Genomic DNA, 20,625 nt, shown 5'->3' with positions numbered 1-20,625 from the left:
ACAAAGATAGGCGACATAATAAGTCCACATATGGTACAGAATCTCTCTCCTAAGTCAGCCCTCAGCGATATAGATTTAAATCAACTGTTGATCTGATAATCTTCTACTTTGATGTCATATGTACAAACTACACAATAAAACAAGCACCTGCTGGCTTCTGTCGGCAGCAGATGTATGCAACATTCAAAGTGTTTTTAAGGTCGAGTGATTCATGTTAAATTTCAAGCTCAAGTGATTTAACATTGATTTATAACCAAGCTACTAGCTCCATACAATAGTTTTATATTGACCAATCAAAATATTTGTCAGTTTATATGTACGTTGATTGATATTTATAGTTATTTGTTGATATGAAGTTTTAAAATCTTGAATGTTAAATATTGCCACACTATAATAGATCGCTATTAAATCATTGTCACTGCATTACTTTTACAATCCAATATTGGGCCAGGCTGGGTAAAGGTTATATCATTTATTGTTATAAGCAAATCTCCTGTGGATCAAAGAGAAAAAATCTGTTTTATCAAACCTAGAAAATAACGTGTGTATTTGTTTAATCAGTGGGGATCAGATTGTTTGTACACAGATTAGGAAGTTAATATTCCCCAGGGCTACTGTGGTATTACACCGGTATATAAATACCACTTCATGGTTCTCTGGGTCCTCGGCCCTCTGTACACATCTGATCACTGTGTAATCTCCTCCCAGATAAAGGGCCAGACAAGGAATGAACAGAGCAGCCCTTTAGGATAAACAAACCTTGAGGTGTGATCAGTATCACCTGTGTGTGAGGTAATTAATAACCAGGTATCACACCCATCATAGATAAAGTGGAGGCCCAGACAATAAGGTAGAGATCAGGTTCAGGACAATAAGTTAGAGGTCCAGAAAATAAGTTAGAGGTCCAGAAAATAAGGTGGAGAGGTCCAGAAAATAAGGTGGAGAGGTCCAGAAAATAAGGTGGAGAGGTCCAGAAAATAAGGTGGAGAGGTCCAGAAAATAAGGTAGAGAATTCCCAACAATAAGGTAGAGGTCTCAACAATAAGGTAGAGGTCTCAACAATAAGGTAGAGGTCCCAACAATAAGGTAGAGGTCTCAACAATAAGGTAGAGGTCCCAACAATAAGGTAGAGGTCCCAACAATAAGGTAGAGGTCTCAACAATAAGGTAGAGAGGTCCCAACAATAAGGTAGAGGTCTCAACAATAAGGTAGAGAGGTCTCAACAATAAGGTAGAGGTCCCAACAATAAGGTAGAGGTCCCAACAATAAGGTAGAGGTCTCAACAATAAGGTAGAGGTCCCAACAATATACATGTATATAAGGTAGAGAGGTCTCAACAATAAGGTAGAGGTCTCAACAATAAGGTAGAGAGGTCTCAACAATAAGGTAGAGAGGTCTCAACAATAAGGTAGAGGTCCCAACAATAAGGTAGAGGTCTCAACAATAAGGTAGAGGTCCAACAATAAGGTAGAGGTCCCAACAATAAGGTAGAGAGTCCCAACAATAAGGTAGAGGTCTCAACAATAAGGTAGAGGTCCAACAATAAGGTAGAGGTCCAACAATAAGGTAGAGGTCCAACAATAAGGTAGAGAGGTCCAACAATAAGGTAGAGGTCCAACAATAAGTAGAGAGTCCAACAATAAGGTAGAGGTCCCAACAATAAGTAAAGAGAGGTCCCAACAATAAGGTAGAGGTCCAACAATAGGTAGAGTCCAACAATAAGGTAGAGAGGTCTCAACAATATAAGGTCACATAAGGTAGAGGTCCCAACAATAAGGTAGAGGTCCAACAATAAGGTAGAGATAGTCCAACAATAAGGTAGAGGTCCACATAGTAGAGGTCTCAACAATAAGGTAGAGGTCTCAACAATAAGGTAGAGGTCTCAACAATAAGGTAGAGAGGTCCCAACAATAAGGTAGAGAGGTCTCAACAATAAGGTAGAGGTCCCAACAATAAGGTAGAGGTCTCAACAATAAGGTAGAGGTCCCAACAATAAGGTAGAGGTCTCAACAATAAGGTAGAGAGGTCCCAACAATAAGGTAGAGGTCTCAACAATAAGGTAGAGGTCCCAACAATAAGGTAGAGGTCTCAACAATAAGGTAGAGGTCCCAACAATAAGGTACATGTCTCAACAATAAGGTAGAGGTCCAACAATAAGGTCCAACAATAAGGTAGAGGTCTCAACAATAAGGTAGAGGTCTCAACAATAAGGTAGAGGTCTCAACAATAAGGTAGAGGTCTCAACAATAAGGTAGAGAGGTCTCAACAATAAGGTAGAGAGGTCTCAACAATAAGGTAGAGGTCTCAACAATAAGGTAGAGGTCCCAACAATAAGGTAGAGAGGTCTCAACAATAAGGTAGAGGTCTCAACAATAAGGTAGAGAGGTCCCAACAATAAGGTAGAGGTCTCAACAATAAGGTAGAGGTCCCAACAATAAGGTAGAGGTCTCAACAATAAGGGTAGAGAGGTCTCAACAATAAGGTAGAGAGGTCTCAACAATAAGGTAGAGGTCCAACAATAGGTAAGGTCCAATAAGGTAGAAGGTCCCAACAATAAGGTAGAGGTCTCAACAATAAGGTAGAGGTCCCAACAATATACATGGTATAACAATAAGGTAGAGAGGTCCCAACAATAAGGTAGAGGTCTCAACAATAAGGTAGAGGTCCCAACAATATACATGTATATAAGGTAGAGAGGTCCCAACAATAAGGTAGAGGTCTCAACAATAAGGTAGAGGTCCCAACAATAAGGTAGAGGTCTCAACAATAAGGTAGAGGTCCCAACAATATACATGTATATAAGGTAGAGAGGTCTCAACAATAAGGTAGAGGTCTCAACAATAAGGTAGAGGTCTCAACAATATACATGTATATAAGGTAGAGAGGTCCCAACAATAAAGAGATGATGGATATATACCTTATTTTACCCATATCTAAGTAGTCAGAAGGTGATATATCTTATTACAGAAGTTAATATATATATAGTGAGAGGACACCTTTACTTCTGGCAGTGGTTTAGGTCAGAAACATATACAATATATCTTATATATAATATGTTTCTGTTTAGGTATGTATATATATATACACTTAGACTAGGCACCAGTCTCTAGAATATTGAAAAAATCACTAAAATTTAGCTTGATTATTTTTCTCTCTACTACATGTCTGATTATAGAGTTTCAAACTAGGGGGAGATAATCTAGTAAAGATCTGCTGAGAGTCTTATCAACAACTTAGTGTCTGGTGGCAAGTCTAGTATACACTGTACTTTGCATATTTCTGAATTGACTCCATTCTTTTCCATCCCATTCTAAATTTCTTTATTAGATTATACCTAATAAAGGAGGATGTGATTTACAACTAGATGATAATTACTAGGGCAGGGAAGAGTGTCAAGATGAACAGTGGCCCTTCCTTCCTCATCACTCAGACTGACCCAGGATGGGTATTTTTCATACTGCCCAGCAGGTGCCCCTCCCCTCCCTTCCCGAAGGCCAACCTAGCTGTCTGTCCTCTATTAGCCTGTCATTGGAATGGTAAGTGACCACTTCCTGTGTATCTCTAATCACAGCCCAGTAGGGGGGACTGACCACTGGTTAGATAAATGACCTCCAGTGGTCAGTAAGGTATCAGGCCAGACCACACAACTTGACCATGTAAACCATGCCTCCACTAAAGTTCTCTGCTTTTACAAGAAGATATTGGTAAGAATTTATTTTATAAAGACTCTGGAAACATCTTAAACTTAAAAGTGGTCAAATTACATTGCCATACTCAAAATGATAGTGCACTATATGGCTATATATGTTAATCAGAGATGATATATGTATACAGTAAAACATAGCTGGTATAGTTTATCTAAAATGTACACTTGTATGTTATATTGATTAATAAGAAGTTTGAAAGTTGAATGATATGTGTTGTATATATGGTTACATTTGCTCAGAATTAACTCTCGACCTCAGCGTTAATTGATATTTAGTATAATTTAAGTCAGGAAAGTAAACTAAAAAAGACACAAACAGGTACATTATACTTAATAATGATGTATTTTTGTAAATGACTAAGTTGAAGAATGATTAAGCATTAGTTGTGTTGTTAAAGGAGAAAACAAGATATATGATAAAGAGTATACAATGTATTGGTGTTGTATCTGACAACAACAGGTCCTATCTTACATGTGCTTATATATCCATCTTACTGTAAATCAACATTTATTCGCGTGCGATTTATTTTTCGCGATTTTCGTGATTAACTAAAAGAATTTAAATTTAATCTCCGCGAATCATTATATCAATATGACTTAGTATGATTGTATCAAATGAAAGTAGAACTATATGTATAGTCTGTTTCGCGAAAGATAATCTCCGCGAACTTGTTTTGAAACGGAATTCGCAAAATTTAATAGCCACAAATAAAAGTATTTGACAAAGATGTTAGAAATTTAAACAGAAACTTTAGAAACATCTGCATTGATTGATGTCTGTTTTCTAATTTTGAAGAATATTTTGTGTTTTCATAAGAACACATTTCTAGCCTGCCATAGCTGTTATCAGTCCTATTACATGTTCTCTCAGACCAGCATACTCTGTCATCAATATGCTACTCTGGGTTTGCACTCAATAAAATTTCATTGATACTTTGATTTCCTTTTGACTATAACCAATTCTTATTTTTCTCACAGTTATCTTTGGCAATTAAAATCATAGTCCAATAAAATGTGGTGGAATGTTGGTACAGGTGATTTGTACCATTTGAAATTATTGATTAATATTTTAGTTTAGTCATTAACCATCTGCCAGTTCTGAAGTAATTATTAAACGGATGTGAGATATAGCATGTTTAATGGAACCGATATGACAGTTGGTAGAGCAGAATTTGTTTTCACGCTTCAGAGAACTATGAATTTCACAGGTATATCTCTGTATTACTGATAATGTCGAAAATAAAGCAGAAAAAAAATCACAAAAGTATCGTTTAATCTCGTCCATCTAGTTTAGTGAATTCTATCAGAGTCCCATCATGGGGCTCGTGTTCTGGTGATTTTGTTTTCTGAAAGCCCATCAGAAACTCCGCCTTGATTCGTCGGTCCACCTGTTGGTCAGCACTGCCCCCTATTGACGACCGATGTCCGAGGACAAACGGTCCGCGGCCTCCCTACTGCACAAGTTTAATATTTGATCTAAAGTTGTACCCAGCTCCACCATTCACTCTGTAATCTATACACCTCGCCTTTGTCTCGACACCTTCACCAAAACTTCAAAAGACAACTCAGGCCGGTCGGGAGGGTCCTGTATTATCCTAACTCTCAAAGGCGCGTGGCCAAGTTCAAATAGACGAAAAATTATAATAGGCCTCATAGAATTAAAAGGCAACCCTGCGACCATTCTTGTCAAAAACTCGGGGTAGTTAGCAGGTGGAAGTGTGCCCGGAATTTCTTAATTTCAAACCCAACCAATCAGATTGGAGTAGAATCTTGTCACCTGCCCCCAACATCTGCCGGCGGGGTTCAGAGTTGATTGTCAACAGGTTAAAACTTAAGTGGTGAAAAATTGCGGGAGGGTAATAGGAGGGATAGTGGAATGCTTTAATCTGTCTAATACCGTGCTAACTGTCAGTATACCGTTAGTAAGCCACTGGACAGGTCAGTCCTAACTGTACAGCGGCCTGAGGTGTTGTAGGAGACCACTGGACAGGTCAGTCCTAACTGTACAGCAACCTGAGGTGTTGTAGGAGACGTCCAGTCACCCTGTTAATTTGTGGCTCAGGCCTAAAACATGCCTTCTCTTAGGAAGGATGATATCCTTAGAGCCAGTATCAAGATGATCAAACAAATGAAAAAGTAAGTGATTGGAATTAATTTTGTCTGTTTATAAAGTATTAATCTATGTTGGTGGGCCATTAATTAAAATTCAATTCACTTCTGAAGTAAAGTCTTATGAAGCTATTTTATTGAATTAGAAACATTAGAAATGTACCTATATCAACATTTTAATTGTTAAGTTACCAAATATCACTGCACTTTAAATTGTCAAAATATGTATCATAAAAAATTATATTTAGCAAATATTTGATGTGTATTACACATTTAGAATGTAAAGTATTCATTATGGACTTCAGTGAAGGATTATTAACTTTATAATGAAGTCATGATTGCTGATGCAAAACACGAGGCCTACTTCATTCTGTTCACAAAACAAATCCTTATCAATATTGATGGTAAACAATTAACCGTGTTTAAAGTATTGGTTGTGAGGTTAGCATGTCTATTAAAAATTAAAATCAGTATTATGAGATTAAAGTCTGTTTAAAACCACACTGATCCAAAGTCATTGATCTTGATTTGAAACAGATTGAAGATCAAGTTTCCTGCTATTACTGCCCCTGATGAATCTATAACTGTATGACACCTTTGTTGTATGTATGTACAAATTTGTCTTTGTGATATACAGTTACGGGGAAATTATGGGAGAAATCGTGATCAATATTGTTTAGTGTGCTTCAATAGATTAACAGCTGTTGTATTGACAGACCGCGAGTCTCCTATCACAAAAAATACAGCCGTGTGAGATTAATATTTAGGGTTGTATCACAGGAATCCGGGGCATCTAATACCACGACCAATATCTGTTTCGTCCAGCCCGATATCTGTTTCGTAGATCGTGACACTGATAATAACACAGTCATGTTAATGTCGTAGTTTTAGGTGAACTGTTTTATATTACAGATTTTGGTCCACATGATTAGCTTCGTCATTAGAGATCATTGATTTGGGAAAGTTAGATGTCAGTCCGTCTGACTGAGTCCTAGAGAACATCATAAATTAATGTGTTTTCAAATGATCAGCCGATAACTATCTGTAACAATGATACTACGCTGTCCACAGGCCATATCCGGCAAAATAACTCTCTTGGGAAAAGCTGCTTGATTTACACCCAGGTATGAGTGATGTATAAAGTTTTGTTAGTTACATATATAGAGACAAGCCTGCCTTTAACAATCACCTCTGTATAGAGACCACCTGTCCCCACATTTTGGGGCCATAATTGTATCTGTGGTATTTCAATGGGTTGTTGCACTTTTTGATGGTACATGTATGTCACACACCATTCTAGTAACCAATAGATATAATTTCATTTGAATTTGTTAAAATATGCAATAAAACCAATGTTGGAGCCATATAGCTTGTATGTCCCTGTGAAGCTAGGTCATGGCAAGATTGATATCTGATAGAGAAATTTTCTGCTTGCTTCCTTAAATGTTATCTGTGACTGGAGCTCTATACAGGGACAGGGAGGTATAATGGTCACTACTGGTTTACTGGGGTATAAAGTTTTAACAGTTATAGGGGTGATAAGACATTACTCTTCGGTTCTGATGGTACAGGTATGGACAGTAGTACACTTAGTACAGGACGCTGATGATAATGTCTCACCTGGTGTTACCTGTCAGGTACGTGAAATATCACAGAGTTATTAAATCTCAAGTCTTGATAAAGATTTATTTAATGATATGATCCTTTAGATCTCCAGTAAATATGTAAACTCTTTGATTTAAATTGGTCCAGTTTGATATACAATGTGCCTAACTCATCGACTAGGTATATCAGGTGGCTTAAATGGATGGGGTATCTACAAGTGCTAATGTTTGTACAATTTGTTATTCTTCAAAAGGAAAATTGTCCTGAGAAAATTCCTGATTTAGTGGTATGTACTAAGTACATAGGCCTCATTGAGTATGACTTTTGAAAAAACTTTATATTAAATTATTAATGTAATAAAAATCATTTTTGTAAGTTGATTCATCTTGTGCTGTATGTTATAAAAAACAAGAATCTTAACTGAACAGGTTATTCAATATATGTACCTGATGACATCAAAGGACTATCAAACACAGATCTAAGTATATACTAATGTAGCAGGTTCTGAAAGAAGATGGTTGTCACAACTAGGTAGTTCAATTGAGTATCTGGTTACTGTTTTAAATTCTCTGGTTCGAACCCTGATCTGGCTGTGCATTCTTTGATCAAACCTTCCTTGTTTCAAGCGAGGGAACAACTTGACAAGGGCCTGTGTTACTTGTGGCTTACAGTACACCATGCACACAGTAGATATTGACAGAGATTTATGGTGGAGTATGATAGCAGGTGTAATGGGTTACTACCAGAAGTCTTCATAATCAGTAAATCTATAAAGGAGCTATCAATTAGGATGAAATCAAAAACATCAAAACAAAATCTATTGAGGAAATCTCCTTTGTATTTGATAGACATATTTATCAGAACAGAAATGTAATTATGTGTAACTTCTTCCTTTTCTAAGACATATCTCGTGAGATTTGAGACTCCAAGACATTTCTTGTGAGATTTGAGTCTCTAAGACATTTCTCATGAGATTTGAGTCTTCAAGACATATTTTGTGAGATTTGAGTCTCTAAGACGTTTCTCGTTTGAGTGCATGCATGTATATAGTATTTGTTTTAAAATACAGATCTTTTGTGTTGACAAACTGGTCTTTAAAGGGAACACTATTTGTCCACGACCCCTGACCTGTAGACCTGTCATTACCACCCAGATGTGACTTCCTGTCTATAGACACGTGTTACGTAACATTTTACCAGGTGTTAATGTGTCTGTTAATCCTGTAGTTATATACCTGTTTGTACACAATGAGATGAGATTTTTACCGGTTTCTTTTTTATAATTACCTACAGGACTGTCAAATTACACTGTCTGATACTCACTAAATGTAATAGGTACATCTACAGGTAGAAATTACTTAAGTCCTTTTATACAGCTACCAGTAAATGTGTCGAAAATGACTTACATTATCACCTACATATATGTAGCTTCTTAATTCATTCAAATAAGTGTTTTTAAACTTAAGCTTAATAAATGTAAATAAATGCAGACAATTACAGACCTTTGGTAAACAAAGTACATGTACTGGGAGGCCATCCAGGGTCCTGTGCAGTTATGCAAAGAAATAAAATTGTAATGATATTTTAATTTTTCAATTATTTATTTACAGTGCGGGTGTATTCAAATGTCCTGAGGATGACAAGCCATTGGATTATGCACAAGTATGTAATAGTTTTTTTACTAAGTCTATCTAAAACACTAAACCATTATCTAAAGTTATATCTACTGTATGACCTCTGTGTTACCTGTAAACGACGTGTGAAATTGATCACAGGTGAGTACACACCTGGCCTACACCTCAATAATCTCTTTATATAAAGTCATCACATAATTACACAGTAACTCCACTCCACAGTTTACTCTTCCTATTTACAAACACACAGAGGGCAGGAAATCACCCTGTCTGATTCCATTTCCTGTCTGATTATGTTAACAAGTAGATGTTTTAGGGGTGGAGATTCCTACTGACTTGGCATTGAGAGTCAGTAAGAGAGGAATAGGACACAAAACTGGTCAGATACACAGGGGGTCAAGTGACCATTGTCCAAATAACCAAGGACAACACAATATTCTTATAGTCAAATTATATATTTGAGGAGTATAAGATGGCAACACCTGGCAAAATCAGCTAATTGACATGTGGAACTGACAAAGATTATATAGACAGTCAAGATGTTGAGTTTTGACTTTAAACAAAAAATCATGGTATGGAATGTTGACTTGACATGAATAGAAATATTGACTTTACATCTGTCTTCTTACTGAAGTTATATTTATAATGCATCTGACGTTTACGGCTGTCAACTAAAACTGCAATGTCTTGGTGTTGTCACACAAACAAGACATACAAAGGTAGATTTTATGTTTTATAAAACCCATACATAATGTACCAGTATGATGCTAAATACAACAATGTACCAACATAGTGTTAGGGAATACTCCATCCATAATGAAACATACAGGATTCTGGAGAAATACTCATAAATCACCGGCTAGACTGACACACCAAGTCTGGGAGGAGGCTGGGGCCACTGGACCGTGTCGCTTAATGAGTCACTGGACAGTAATCAAACAATGGATAATGTGGCCTCATCATTTTAACACAGGCTCAATCAGGCCTTCAGGCGAGGTAATCACGAATATCAGGGGAGGTAATCAGGCCCATCAGGGGAGTTAATGAAGGTCATCAAGGGGAGTAATCAGGCTGATTAAGGGGGGTAATCAGGCATGGAGATCAATTGAAGGACAGCTGAGCAGCCAGTAAGTTTATTAAATTACACTTTATGGATATTAGTCTAATGGTAATTGGTGATGAATTTTAAATAAAGACCGTAGTAGATACCCAGGTAACCATTTTGGTGGTGTCCTAACTATAAGCTTACAAATCTAGGAAAACATGCAGAACAATGATTGAATAATGACCAACAGGATCAGTTCACTAATGAACAACATATTGATTCAGTTACATGTTTTAAATGTTTGTCTAGTACGATGCATAATTTGACAGCTTCTCAAAACTGCTGTTGTATTTCAATTATCTAATACATTATACATAATTTGTAATCCAGGCAGGCTCCTGCCTCTCTCACTCTAATAGGCTTTTCTCTCTTCCTATTACTAAGGTTTAGAAATTCAATAACAAATTGCATGCTTGTTGAACATTTTAATCATCATTATGGGAGAGTGTAAGGGATGTGGTTATGTGATTTTAATACCTGGGATTCTGTGCCATATAATGGGATTACATCAGGTACTGTGTGCAGCATTAAGTAGCCTGCACACGTCCTAAGCCAGGTAAAAAAGATAAAATCTCATCGCTGACTTAAAGAGTAACCTCACATAGTACAGATCTTAATGTACCGTACTGTCAACAAACATGTATAAATACGACAATATTTTCACATCATGATTTTCCTTTTATTAGGTTTAGCTAGAGTTGACTTTGTAAAGCCAATATTGACAGCTATAATATTGACAGATCTGTACTATAGGCCTGGCCACTACTGGGGTACAGCAGGTGCTCTGTTGACAGCCACTAATGTCATACCTGCTGTAATGCTTGAATTAATTCCATAAGATTGGCATAAGGCTATTGATCTCTTATCCTGGAAATCAATCCTGGATTTAATTGAAGAAAACATAGTGAACATGCCTACAGGAGAGTAGAAATCCATTTGTCGTTATTGTGATGACAGATTGTATTGATCGGGAGTTTTCATTGGTCCAGGCCCGAGGGGCTGTAGGGGACGTCAGCTGTTGTTCCTTTGTGGGAATCATTTGTCCATAGTGGTCATTATCCTCTCCGGGACCTGTAATGAGGTGGGCCGTGTTACTGTACTAACAGTATAACTGGACACCCTATTGACCTCAGAGAAACTCGGACACTTCCAAATCCTTGTAAGGAGACAGATGGGAGGACTAGCTGGACATTTGTCTAATTTAAAGGGACAAGGATATTTTGAATCCAATTAGGAGACAATGGAACTGGCCGTTGCCCTGATGTTTTAGTTCCACCCCTACGGTTGGTAACGGGATCATTGGACATCACATACATCACCGGACAATAACTTTATAACTACAGTATACACAGACTGATGACATCACATACATCACCGCACAATAACTTTATAACTACAGTATACACAGACTGATGTTAGTGTATTCATATAACACTAAACAGTTATAACTGGTGTTTAACTGTTAGATTCTGTACCTTCTTATAGACAGTCACTCAAGTATTGACTGAGAGATTCACATTTAATGGAAGGTTACGCGGGTGTTATGTTTACTTTATTTCGGGAGTACACATTATATACTAAACAGGGACGATGTTAGCCTTTTGTGGTATACTCTGTAGATATAGGTACCCACTTCAATAGGACGGTTTATATGGTATTTTAGGTTCAAGTTTGGAAGGTTGATCCAGGACTGGTCAGTCATTTTTACTGGTCAGTTGGTCGTTTATATTAGACAGATCATGTACAACATCCTGTGATGATTCATCGTGTAACACCTTAATTACAGTATCTCACGATGACATCCTCCAGGAGATACGTTGTTGTGAATTGTGTGAATTTTCACCCGAGGATTATTGCTAGATTAATGACATATTGACCATCATCGTGTTAAATCAAGCACGACTTCACGGTTTGTCATCCAAGTAATCGTGGTACTGTTTGATAACACAATCCGTTTGTGAGGAATGTTATCTTTCCCCGATAGCCATGGAAACCGTGTTTTAGTGTAGTGTATGGGCTATATTTCCATTGATTTTTGACGATATCATTGGGAGTTGAATCACTATGACATTGTAGGACAGTATAGAGCTGTATATATATACTACAACGGAGTTAGGCCAGCCAGGTGTGTATATTACAGGTAAGTTACAGGATAACTTCTCTTTACTTATAAAACATGCACGGTTCTTACCGTAAACAGGATGCTTTTTTAAGCATGAATTGAAACAAACATCTAGAATATGTTTTACTGGGAGTAACGTCATGATGATCCATTTGCTGGACTTTTGCAAACAATCATTTGATTTGGCATCCCGTACTTATGTAAAATTGTAAAAAACTTTTCATGATTTTGCTTTAATGTTCGTAGTTAGAATCACATTGTTGAGCATTTACAGCCTATAATGTACTATAGTATTTGAATACGTTTAGTGTTAATGTAATATTGGTGTAATTATCCTACCTTCCTCAATTTAAGGTGATGTATTTTTTGTCCGTCCTTGTCATTATTCCTTTGTAATGGTCTATCCTTGTCATTGAAGGATAATTAATTATTTGTGTTTGTTGTGTTGTTTAGGATGATTAATTAAGGTCGGTGTAGGTGTAGCGTCGTTTACACCTGTACCACCTGTTATCTCTCACCATATCACCTGTTGGTCAGCTAACAGTTCCCAGTGCTATCTCTAATAGTCGGTGTATAGTAGGAAGTAATGTAAAACACCTGTCTGTCTGGTCACTTTATCAGTTTATTATATATATAAGTGTATATGGTGTACAGTCAAACCTGTCTTTAATGACCACCAAAGGGACATTGATAAAATGGTCTTTATAGCCAAGTGGTCTTTATACACAGGTCAAATTGTGTTCCTTTAAAGTGTATCCGGATTTGTACAGCTAGCTATGTAATAAGCCTATATGACAGGGGGGGATCCTGATCTGTACAGCTAGCTATGTAATATGTATATATGTGGGGGGGGGTGATATTGTTATTGTGTTGTGTTAGGTCACACATGTGTTACCTACAGGCCCACATACCTACACCATTGATTTTCTCTATATCACTGATATGACACCTAATTACCATATCTAGGCTTTCATGAATATTGTTAAATATGTCCTGTTGAAATAAGCCTCCAGAAAATAAGGCTTCGAGTGCGATATGGATGGGCTGTATATTGATTTCCCTTATATAAATATTCTCTATTACCCTAACCGAGATTTTCAAGTATTTGTTTATGGTAAATAAGTCTAAATATGTATAAGTATGAATTTTCGTGATTGATCCTCCTGTTGATTGAAAGGGGTGGAGGCCGACAGCACTTTTGATTGGGATTCAGATTCTTAATATATGCTTGTCAATGACTTTTGTTTTTAGCTACAATATTGGTCATTAGACTCATGGGATTATCTTGAATAATGTAATAATACTGTACTGAATTGATGTTTACTGTCTGGTGCTGGTTCTAAAACCCTTTCTAGCCAAGCTATCTCCTGGTGCTCATTCCTGACCATTCAGATGACCACATTACTGTATGTACCATTAGATAGACTTTACTGAACTATAAACAGTTGTATCTGGTCATCGTTAGCATTAGAACTATACAGTTGTATCTGGTCATCCTTAGCATTAGAACTATACAGTTGTATCTGGTCATCCTTAGCATTAGATAGACTTTACTGAACTATACAGTTGTATCTGGTCATCCTTAGCATTAGAACTATACAGTTGTATCTGGTCATCCGTAGCATTAGAACTATACAGTTGTATCTGGTCATCCTTAGCATTAGAACTATACAGTTGTATCTGGTCATCCTTAGCATTAGAACTATACAGTTGTATCTGGTCATCCTTAGCATTAGAACTATAAACAGTTGTATCTGGTCATCGTAAGTCACCTCTCCATCACAGCTCTGTAACCTTAGAAGTCTAACAAATTCAAATAAATCCTCATTAGGCTAACACGTGAATGGTGAGATATGGGCCTAAATCTGATCTGTACAATACTGTACCAGTGTGTACCTAGAAATGTCCACTTTGGTGGTCAGGGCCGCTTTGATCTGTTACCAACGCCCCCAGCCAGGGTTAGTACTTAATAGAGCTGTGTCCTTATCTCTGGCACGAGTCCTAGATAAGGAATCTGCTGACATGTAATAATTTTAATACTGTTGATTTACACTCAGGGAAACAATAGTCGGTATTTGGTCGGAATGCTGTAACAACACCTGCAAGTCATATATGGACCATAAAGCGTGTCCAATACACTAATACAGGTGTACAGACTGACCTACCTGAAAGTTCTGACTCACCTGTGTAGTGTAAACGGTTACCACTATCTGATGATATGGTGTGATTGTTTCTGTGTTTAATGCCCCATTAAACTGAGAACGTCATGAGAGATCTCTCCAATTAGAATTCCTATAATTCTATAGGCATCAGGCAGGGAGCTCTGTTATTGAGCTTTAATTTGTTGTTGAGAAGCAATAACCTTACTGGTTTTGGATTTAAAGGTATGTAATTGATCAATAAGTAACAATAACCAATTTGTCAGTCGCTGGAGATTACCCAGGGAGGATGGGATTAAAGCGATCGCTGTTGTAAGTTACAGCTCACTAAACTATTCAAGAGTAGATTTACACAATATCATTAACATTTAGGGTATAATTATACACATTTACATTGATAAAAAGTTAACTTTCTGTGAGTAATCTTGCGTTTCATCTACTTTTGTATTATTTTGTTTTGATGATTTGTTGATTTTATATATCCTATGGAATACAAGGCAGTTTTAGATCAGACATCATGACTACTGAGGTAGGATGAAATGTCTGTCATTTTCAATGGCGTCATATAATGTTTATTTACACTTGGGAAGCAGCTTGCATGTCGATAATTAAACTGGGAAGTTTGTACCATCATTTTAATTAAAATAAGAATACAAATATTTCCTAAGAGATTAAGGTATTTTATCTGGTTGTATCTGATATTATAATCCATCATTATAAATATTTATATACAGCTCTCATTACATTCTTGTCCAATCCTAATCAAAGAGATTCCATAGAGATGATAAATTAAAAAAAACCATTATGATGTATCTAAAACGTTTTTTGGTCAGAAGATTTATAATAAGTGTAGAAAAAAGTTTTAATGTTACAAAAATTGTTTACAGGAGTTAAAATTTGTTTCCTTAATAATTTAGTCTAGAAAATAGATTACATGTACATTGTATTTGGTTGTCAATCTTGACAATAGGATTTTATTGAAATATTCTGTAATTATTAACATATAAGCCAGCTCAATGCTGAATATTCTTGTAGGAAGTTTAGTGTTGTAGTTACTACATACCTCACAAATAGATATTTGGTGTTATGATGTAACCTAGCATGCCTAGTTACTCAGTATATGTCTATCTGGTCAATCTACTGATAGCCTTCTACCTCTACAAGGAGACATTAGAGATAGTCAACTCATCATACACCTGTCAAAATTCCTACAAGATTACATATCCCGATAACACTTGACATTGAGGTTTGAGTATAGCCATTGTTACTGAGAAGTACTTCAGGACAGATCTGTGTTAAGATGATACTTCAGGGGAGATAACTGGAATGATTAGTAATACTTCAGGGGAGATAACTGGAATGATTAATAATACTTCAGGGGAGATAACTGGAATGTTAAGATGGTTCTTCAGGGGAGAAAACTCAAATAAATGGAATATTTAGGTCACACTTTAGAGAATATCACCTTGATTGTAAGATGTGTATGCAGGGGGAGATAACTGGATTATTCAGGTACATGCATATGATACTTCAGGGAAGATAACTTAATCCTTCAAGGGAGATAATACTAGAACGTTTAAACATTAGCAGGGACAGATAACTAGACTATTTAGGTAGCACTTCAAGGAAGATAATTGTAATATTTAAACTGGAATGGTCAAGGTACCCAAATACCTTGTTTATGTTCTGCAAACCTTTTACGGGTGAAATTGATGTAAACAATAAAGATAAACAGAGGGCTTGTATACATTCTATATCATTTACTTGAGCCGATGTCCTATTTTGCTAGCTACACATGTAAGCTGTTGCATAATTCTTCTGAAGTAGGAAATTTGCAATAAGGAATAAATTACCAAGGACTTTATTTAACCAGCTATGTAGTGTATTGTTGAAGTCTTAGTAGGATAATGAATTCCTGTTTTTTCGGATTAGTTACAACATGTTCCCAAGTGTCATTTTACTCCAAAACATCGGTGCCATATTTTCCTGTCATGAAAATTGAGCTTTCCTCTGAATAAAACATGACATTAGATGGATGAGATCCCAATAGGCATTCCCTGAATATTTATGAGGATTGTGATGTAATATAAGAAGATGATGTTTGAGATATTCTACTGTGGTCATTAAAGATCAAGGATGCATTTATAATCAGTTTAGTGTTTCCTACTTCAGCTAACTGATCTATAGAAGCTTGGGTATTATCTCCGATTCTTGGATGAAATCCAGGTTAATGTTTTATCTCTGTAATGATTTTCTTGATTGACATCTTTGATGAAGCCTCTTTTCTGTCAGACTTATCTGCATTGTTACCTGTGTTAAATGATGGGATGATATAATTACCTTACTCATTAATGGAATTGTCACTCTACAGTAATGTTTACCTGTCTGGAGACGTGTAGGGACGATACACAGGTAAACATACCTGTATCTCTGTTGTCTGGATGATCTAGCTATCATACTTGATACTAATGGTAGATTAAGTGGTCTTTAGTTTTATGTAGGATCTTCTCTGGTGGATGTGAATTCATGCAGAAAAAATCTCGCATCACATGGAATTAACTTGATGCATATCTATAGTGCTTTAACTGTCAGATAATATAGCCCTTCATCTGTTTAAGGGAAGGCTGATATTGGCAAGTAAGTCTTTATGCTCGCCAAGAAAGTGAGTTTGCAAACAAATTTCCACATAATTTTTGAACACCTATTTGCAGAGAAATGCAGTAACATTTTCAAATGATTTTCAAAATTCACTTTAAAAATCATTGACTTTTGTCTGTTACAGATCTATCCTGATGATGATCTGACGTCGGAGGTGATGAACAGCCTCATTCGGTGTCGTTACAACAAGGATGGATGTCGCTGGGTCGGCAAACTACACAACCTCCAGACTCACCTCGACCAGTGTCGCTATGACAACATAGCCTGTCCTAACAAGTGTCCTGCCATGTTGTCCCGTCTGTCCCTCGAGGACCACCTCGAGTTCTCCTGTCCCAACAGACTGGTGTTGTGTGAATTCTGTAACCAACAGCTGCCCGGGGACACTTACGAACGGGTAAGAAACATAACCGTGATCTATACAAATGAGTAAGGCACATTACATAATGGTGGTCTATACAAACGAGTAAGGCACATTACATAATGGTGATCTATACAAACGAGTAAGGCACATTACATAATGTTGGTCTATACAAACGAGTAAGGCACATTACATAATGGTGGTCTATACAAACGAGTAAGGCACATTACATAATGGTGATCTATACAAACGAGTAAGGCACATTACATAATGGTGATCTATACAAACGAGTAAGGCACATTACATAATGGTGGTCTATACAAACGAGTAAGGCACATTACATAATGGTGGTCTATACAAACGAGTAAGGCACATTACATAATGGTGGTCTATACAAACGAGTAAGGCACATTACATAATGGTGGTCTATACAAACGAGTAAGGCACATAACATAATGGTGGTCTATACAAACGAGTAAGGCACATTACATAATGGTGGTCTATACAAACGAGTAAGGCACATTACATAATGGTGGTCTATACAAACGAGTAAGGCACATTACATAATGGTGGTCTATACAAACGAGTAAGGCACATTACATAATGGTGGTCTATACAAACGAGTTAGGCACATTACATAATGGTGGTCTATACAAACGAGTAAGGCACATTACATAATGGTGGTCTATACAAACGAGTAAGGCACATTACATAATGGTGGTCTATACAAACGAGTAAGGCACATTACATAATGGTGGTCTATACAAACGAGTAAGGCACATTACATAATGGTGGTCTATACAAACGAGTAAGGCACATTACATAATGGTGGTCTATACAAACGAGTAAGGCACATTACATAATGGTGGTCTATACAAACGAGTAAGGCACATTACATAATGGTGGTCTATACAAACGAGTAAGGCACATTACATAATGGTGGTCTATACAAACGAGTAAGGCACATTACATAATGGTGGTCTATACAAACGAGTTAGGCACATTACATAATGGTGGTCTATACAAACGAGTAAGGCACATTACATAATGGTGATCAATATATAAGATATCTTTGTTGTCATCATTAAAATGTTTATTCTTCTGTATTTACTTCAAACCGTAACTTATTTCTATTTAATATCAAAATCAGCAACAATAAGAAAAGAAACATATTATGTTTTCTCTTTGCAATATAAAATAAAAACCTAACAACTAGCTATAATAAGGAAAGCAGAATCTCTGTAAACACACATTTTGGGCCTGCACTCAGCAGACTTACATCCAGCAAAAATCTGACTTAGAGGGTATATGTTAAAACAGTGTGTTACAGAAGTGGTTAGGGATGGCATTGATTACCCTGATTAGTGGTTGGGGCTCTTGTTTTTGTTACCGTGATTAGTGGTTGGGGCTCTTGTTTTTGTTAGGAGTATTACGTGACTTGCTGCTGGAGTTTGTTATCAGCAAGGAGATAACTCATTTAGTAGTTTAGTCAAACGTATCAGTACTTAATTCCTTGTAACAAATTTCTGAAACATTCCCCGTCAGCAGTGACTGCATTGTGTTGTAACATTATGGTGGAAGTTTAGAAAGGATCAAAAAGACAATGTCAATGAGTCTGTATATGGGTGACTTTATATCACGTCAGCCATGTCGGCTACCTTACAGTACAGAATGTTACATAAAAAGGTGTCAGTATCAAGTTTCTTATCTAAATACTACTTAAGTAATCCAAGATTTATTTCATTTTGTGTTCAAGATTCTGTATGTATATAAAGACATTGCTAAAGTATTTTGAGTTGATGGATTCTGAATACTATATCATCAACACAAGATGATGGGTCCTGAATATTGTATCATCAACTTTATTATGCAGACAGTATATTGACTGATTGATTGTGTTGCTGTATTTGCAGACCCATTCAGGTCAGTGTCCATATGAAGTGATGTGGTGTGAAAACAAATGTGGAGCCCGACTGGAGCGCCGTTTCCTAAACAACCACATGAGGAATGAGTGCCACAAGCGGACCGTGGAATGTTCTTACTGTAAGCGGGAATTTGTGCAGGAAACATTACAGGTATTTACATACATATTAACATTAAAACACCTTGTAAAGTAATATCTTAATTATCATCTCTTTCCCAATCTTACAATATATTAGCTCTGATTACCTGCGCTGCCTATGGCTGTTTGTGTTACTGATGTCCTGTCCGTGATTGACTATAGTTCTCCCTTGAATTATTAATGGAGTTAAAGATATGAATATAATCAACTCACTTCCCATTTATACCCCACGTTGGTCCTTCAAATTATCAGTAATGTTATTATTAGATCCATGTTTAGCTGACTATCTCCCCTAGATGTTAAAGATGCTCCACCGCTGACAAATGGTATTTTTTCACTATCAAAAACAGGAGCAGGCGATCTAGTATTTTTCTTCAGTTACAAAAGTTACTTACTTTACACTATTACCACCATTGAAAAGTTTGAGCTTCTAATTTTACTTAAAGTTAAATATACGAAATATAATTAATTGCATCCCGAAAAAATTCCGTGGCACTATATCTTATATGGAATGAAGTAATGATTGCGCATGCACCAAAGGCGAAATAAATTATTTTATGTTATTTTCTGTGTTAATTAGGCATATATATACACGATTAAACACCAATTATTGTTCAAACGTTTAATATCATTTATGCTCTGTCGGCGGTGGAGCATCTTTAAGCTACGACTGCGCTGTGTATAATTTTTCCCAAAATAAAATATTGTTTCCTTATTATGATAATTTCCCGTTATTTTAACAATGATTTTAACAATGATTGTCTCCCCTGTTTTACTATAAATGTCTTCCCTGGTTAAGTGATTGTCTCCCCTGTAATGATTGCTTCTTTTCTAACTATACATATTTCCTTTTCAGACCCATCAGTACCAGTGCCCCAGATTCCCAGTAACATGTCCTAACCGCTGTGACCCTACCAAGATTGCCAGAGAGGACCTAGATATTCATGTTCAGGCTCTCTGTCCGTCAGCAACTGTTAGCTGTGCCTTCAAAAAGGCAGGCTGTTCTCATAAGGTATGCACATTTCTACTTATGTTTGGAATAATTCTATGACAATTAGTATACAGTAAGTTTATTCATTATTGTGAAACAAATGATTTACAGAAAAGT

At 36.6% G+C, this 20,625-nt stretch overlaps 1 protein-coding gene across 7 annotated transcripts in view; it reads left to right on the top strand.

The window, feature by feature from the left end:
* Positions 1 to 20,625, top strand: part of LOC138332392 (TNF receptor-associated factor 4-like) — a 47,746-nt gene that overhangs the window by 24,378 nt on the left and 2,743 nt on the right. Inside the window, exons 1-5 of one of the 7 annotated variants that reach the window (XM_069280475.1) lie at positions 5,763 to 5,842; positions 9,030 to 9,081; positions 17,222 to 17,491; positions 19,369 to 19,530; positions 20,374 to 20,529. In XM_069280475.1, coding sequence (XP_069136576.1) covers positions 5,778 to 5,842; positions 9,030 to 9,081; positions 17,222 to 17,491; positions 19,369 to 19,530; positions 20,374 to 20,529 — 705 coding nt within the window. In that variant the 5' untranslated portion in view covers positions 5,763 to 5,777. Of the gene's footprint in view, positions 1 to 5,762; positions 5,843 to 9,029; positions 9,082 to 11,025; positions 12,299 to 16,600; positions 16,666 to 16,700; positions 16,852 to 16,930; positions 17,077 to 17,221; positions 17,492 to 19,368; positions 19,531 to 20,373; positions 20,530 to 20,625 lie in introns of those variants that run through there. The other 6 variants (XM_069280477.1, XM_069280478.1, XM_069280482.1 and 3 more) reach the window with 6 other exon arrangements.

This window comes from Argopecten irradians, chromosome 9 (genome assembly GCF_041381155.1).
Source record: "Argopecten irradians isolate NY chromosome 9, Ai_NY, whole genome shotgun sequence".
Lineage (NCBI taxonomy): Eukaryota > Metazoa > Mollusca > Bivalvia > Pectinida > Pectinidae > Argopecten > Argopecten irradians.
Note: the sequence above shows the minus strand (reverse complement) of the source record. Positions and strands in the feature narration are given on the sequence as shown.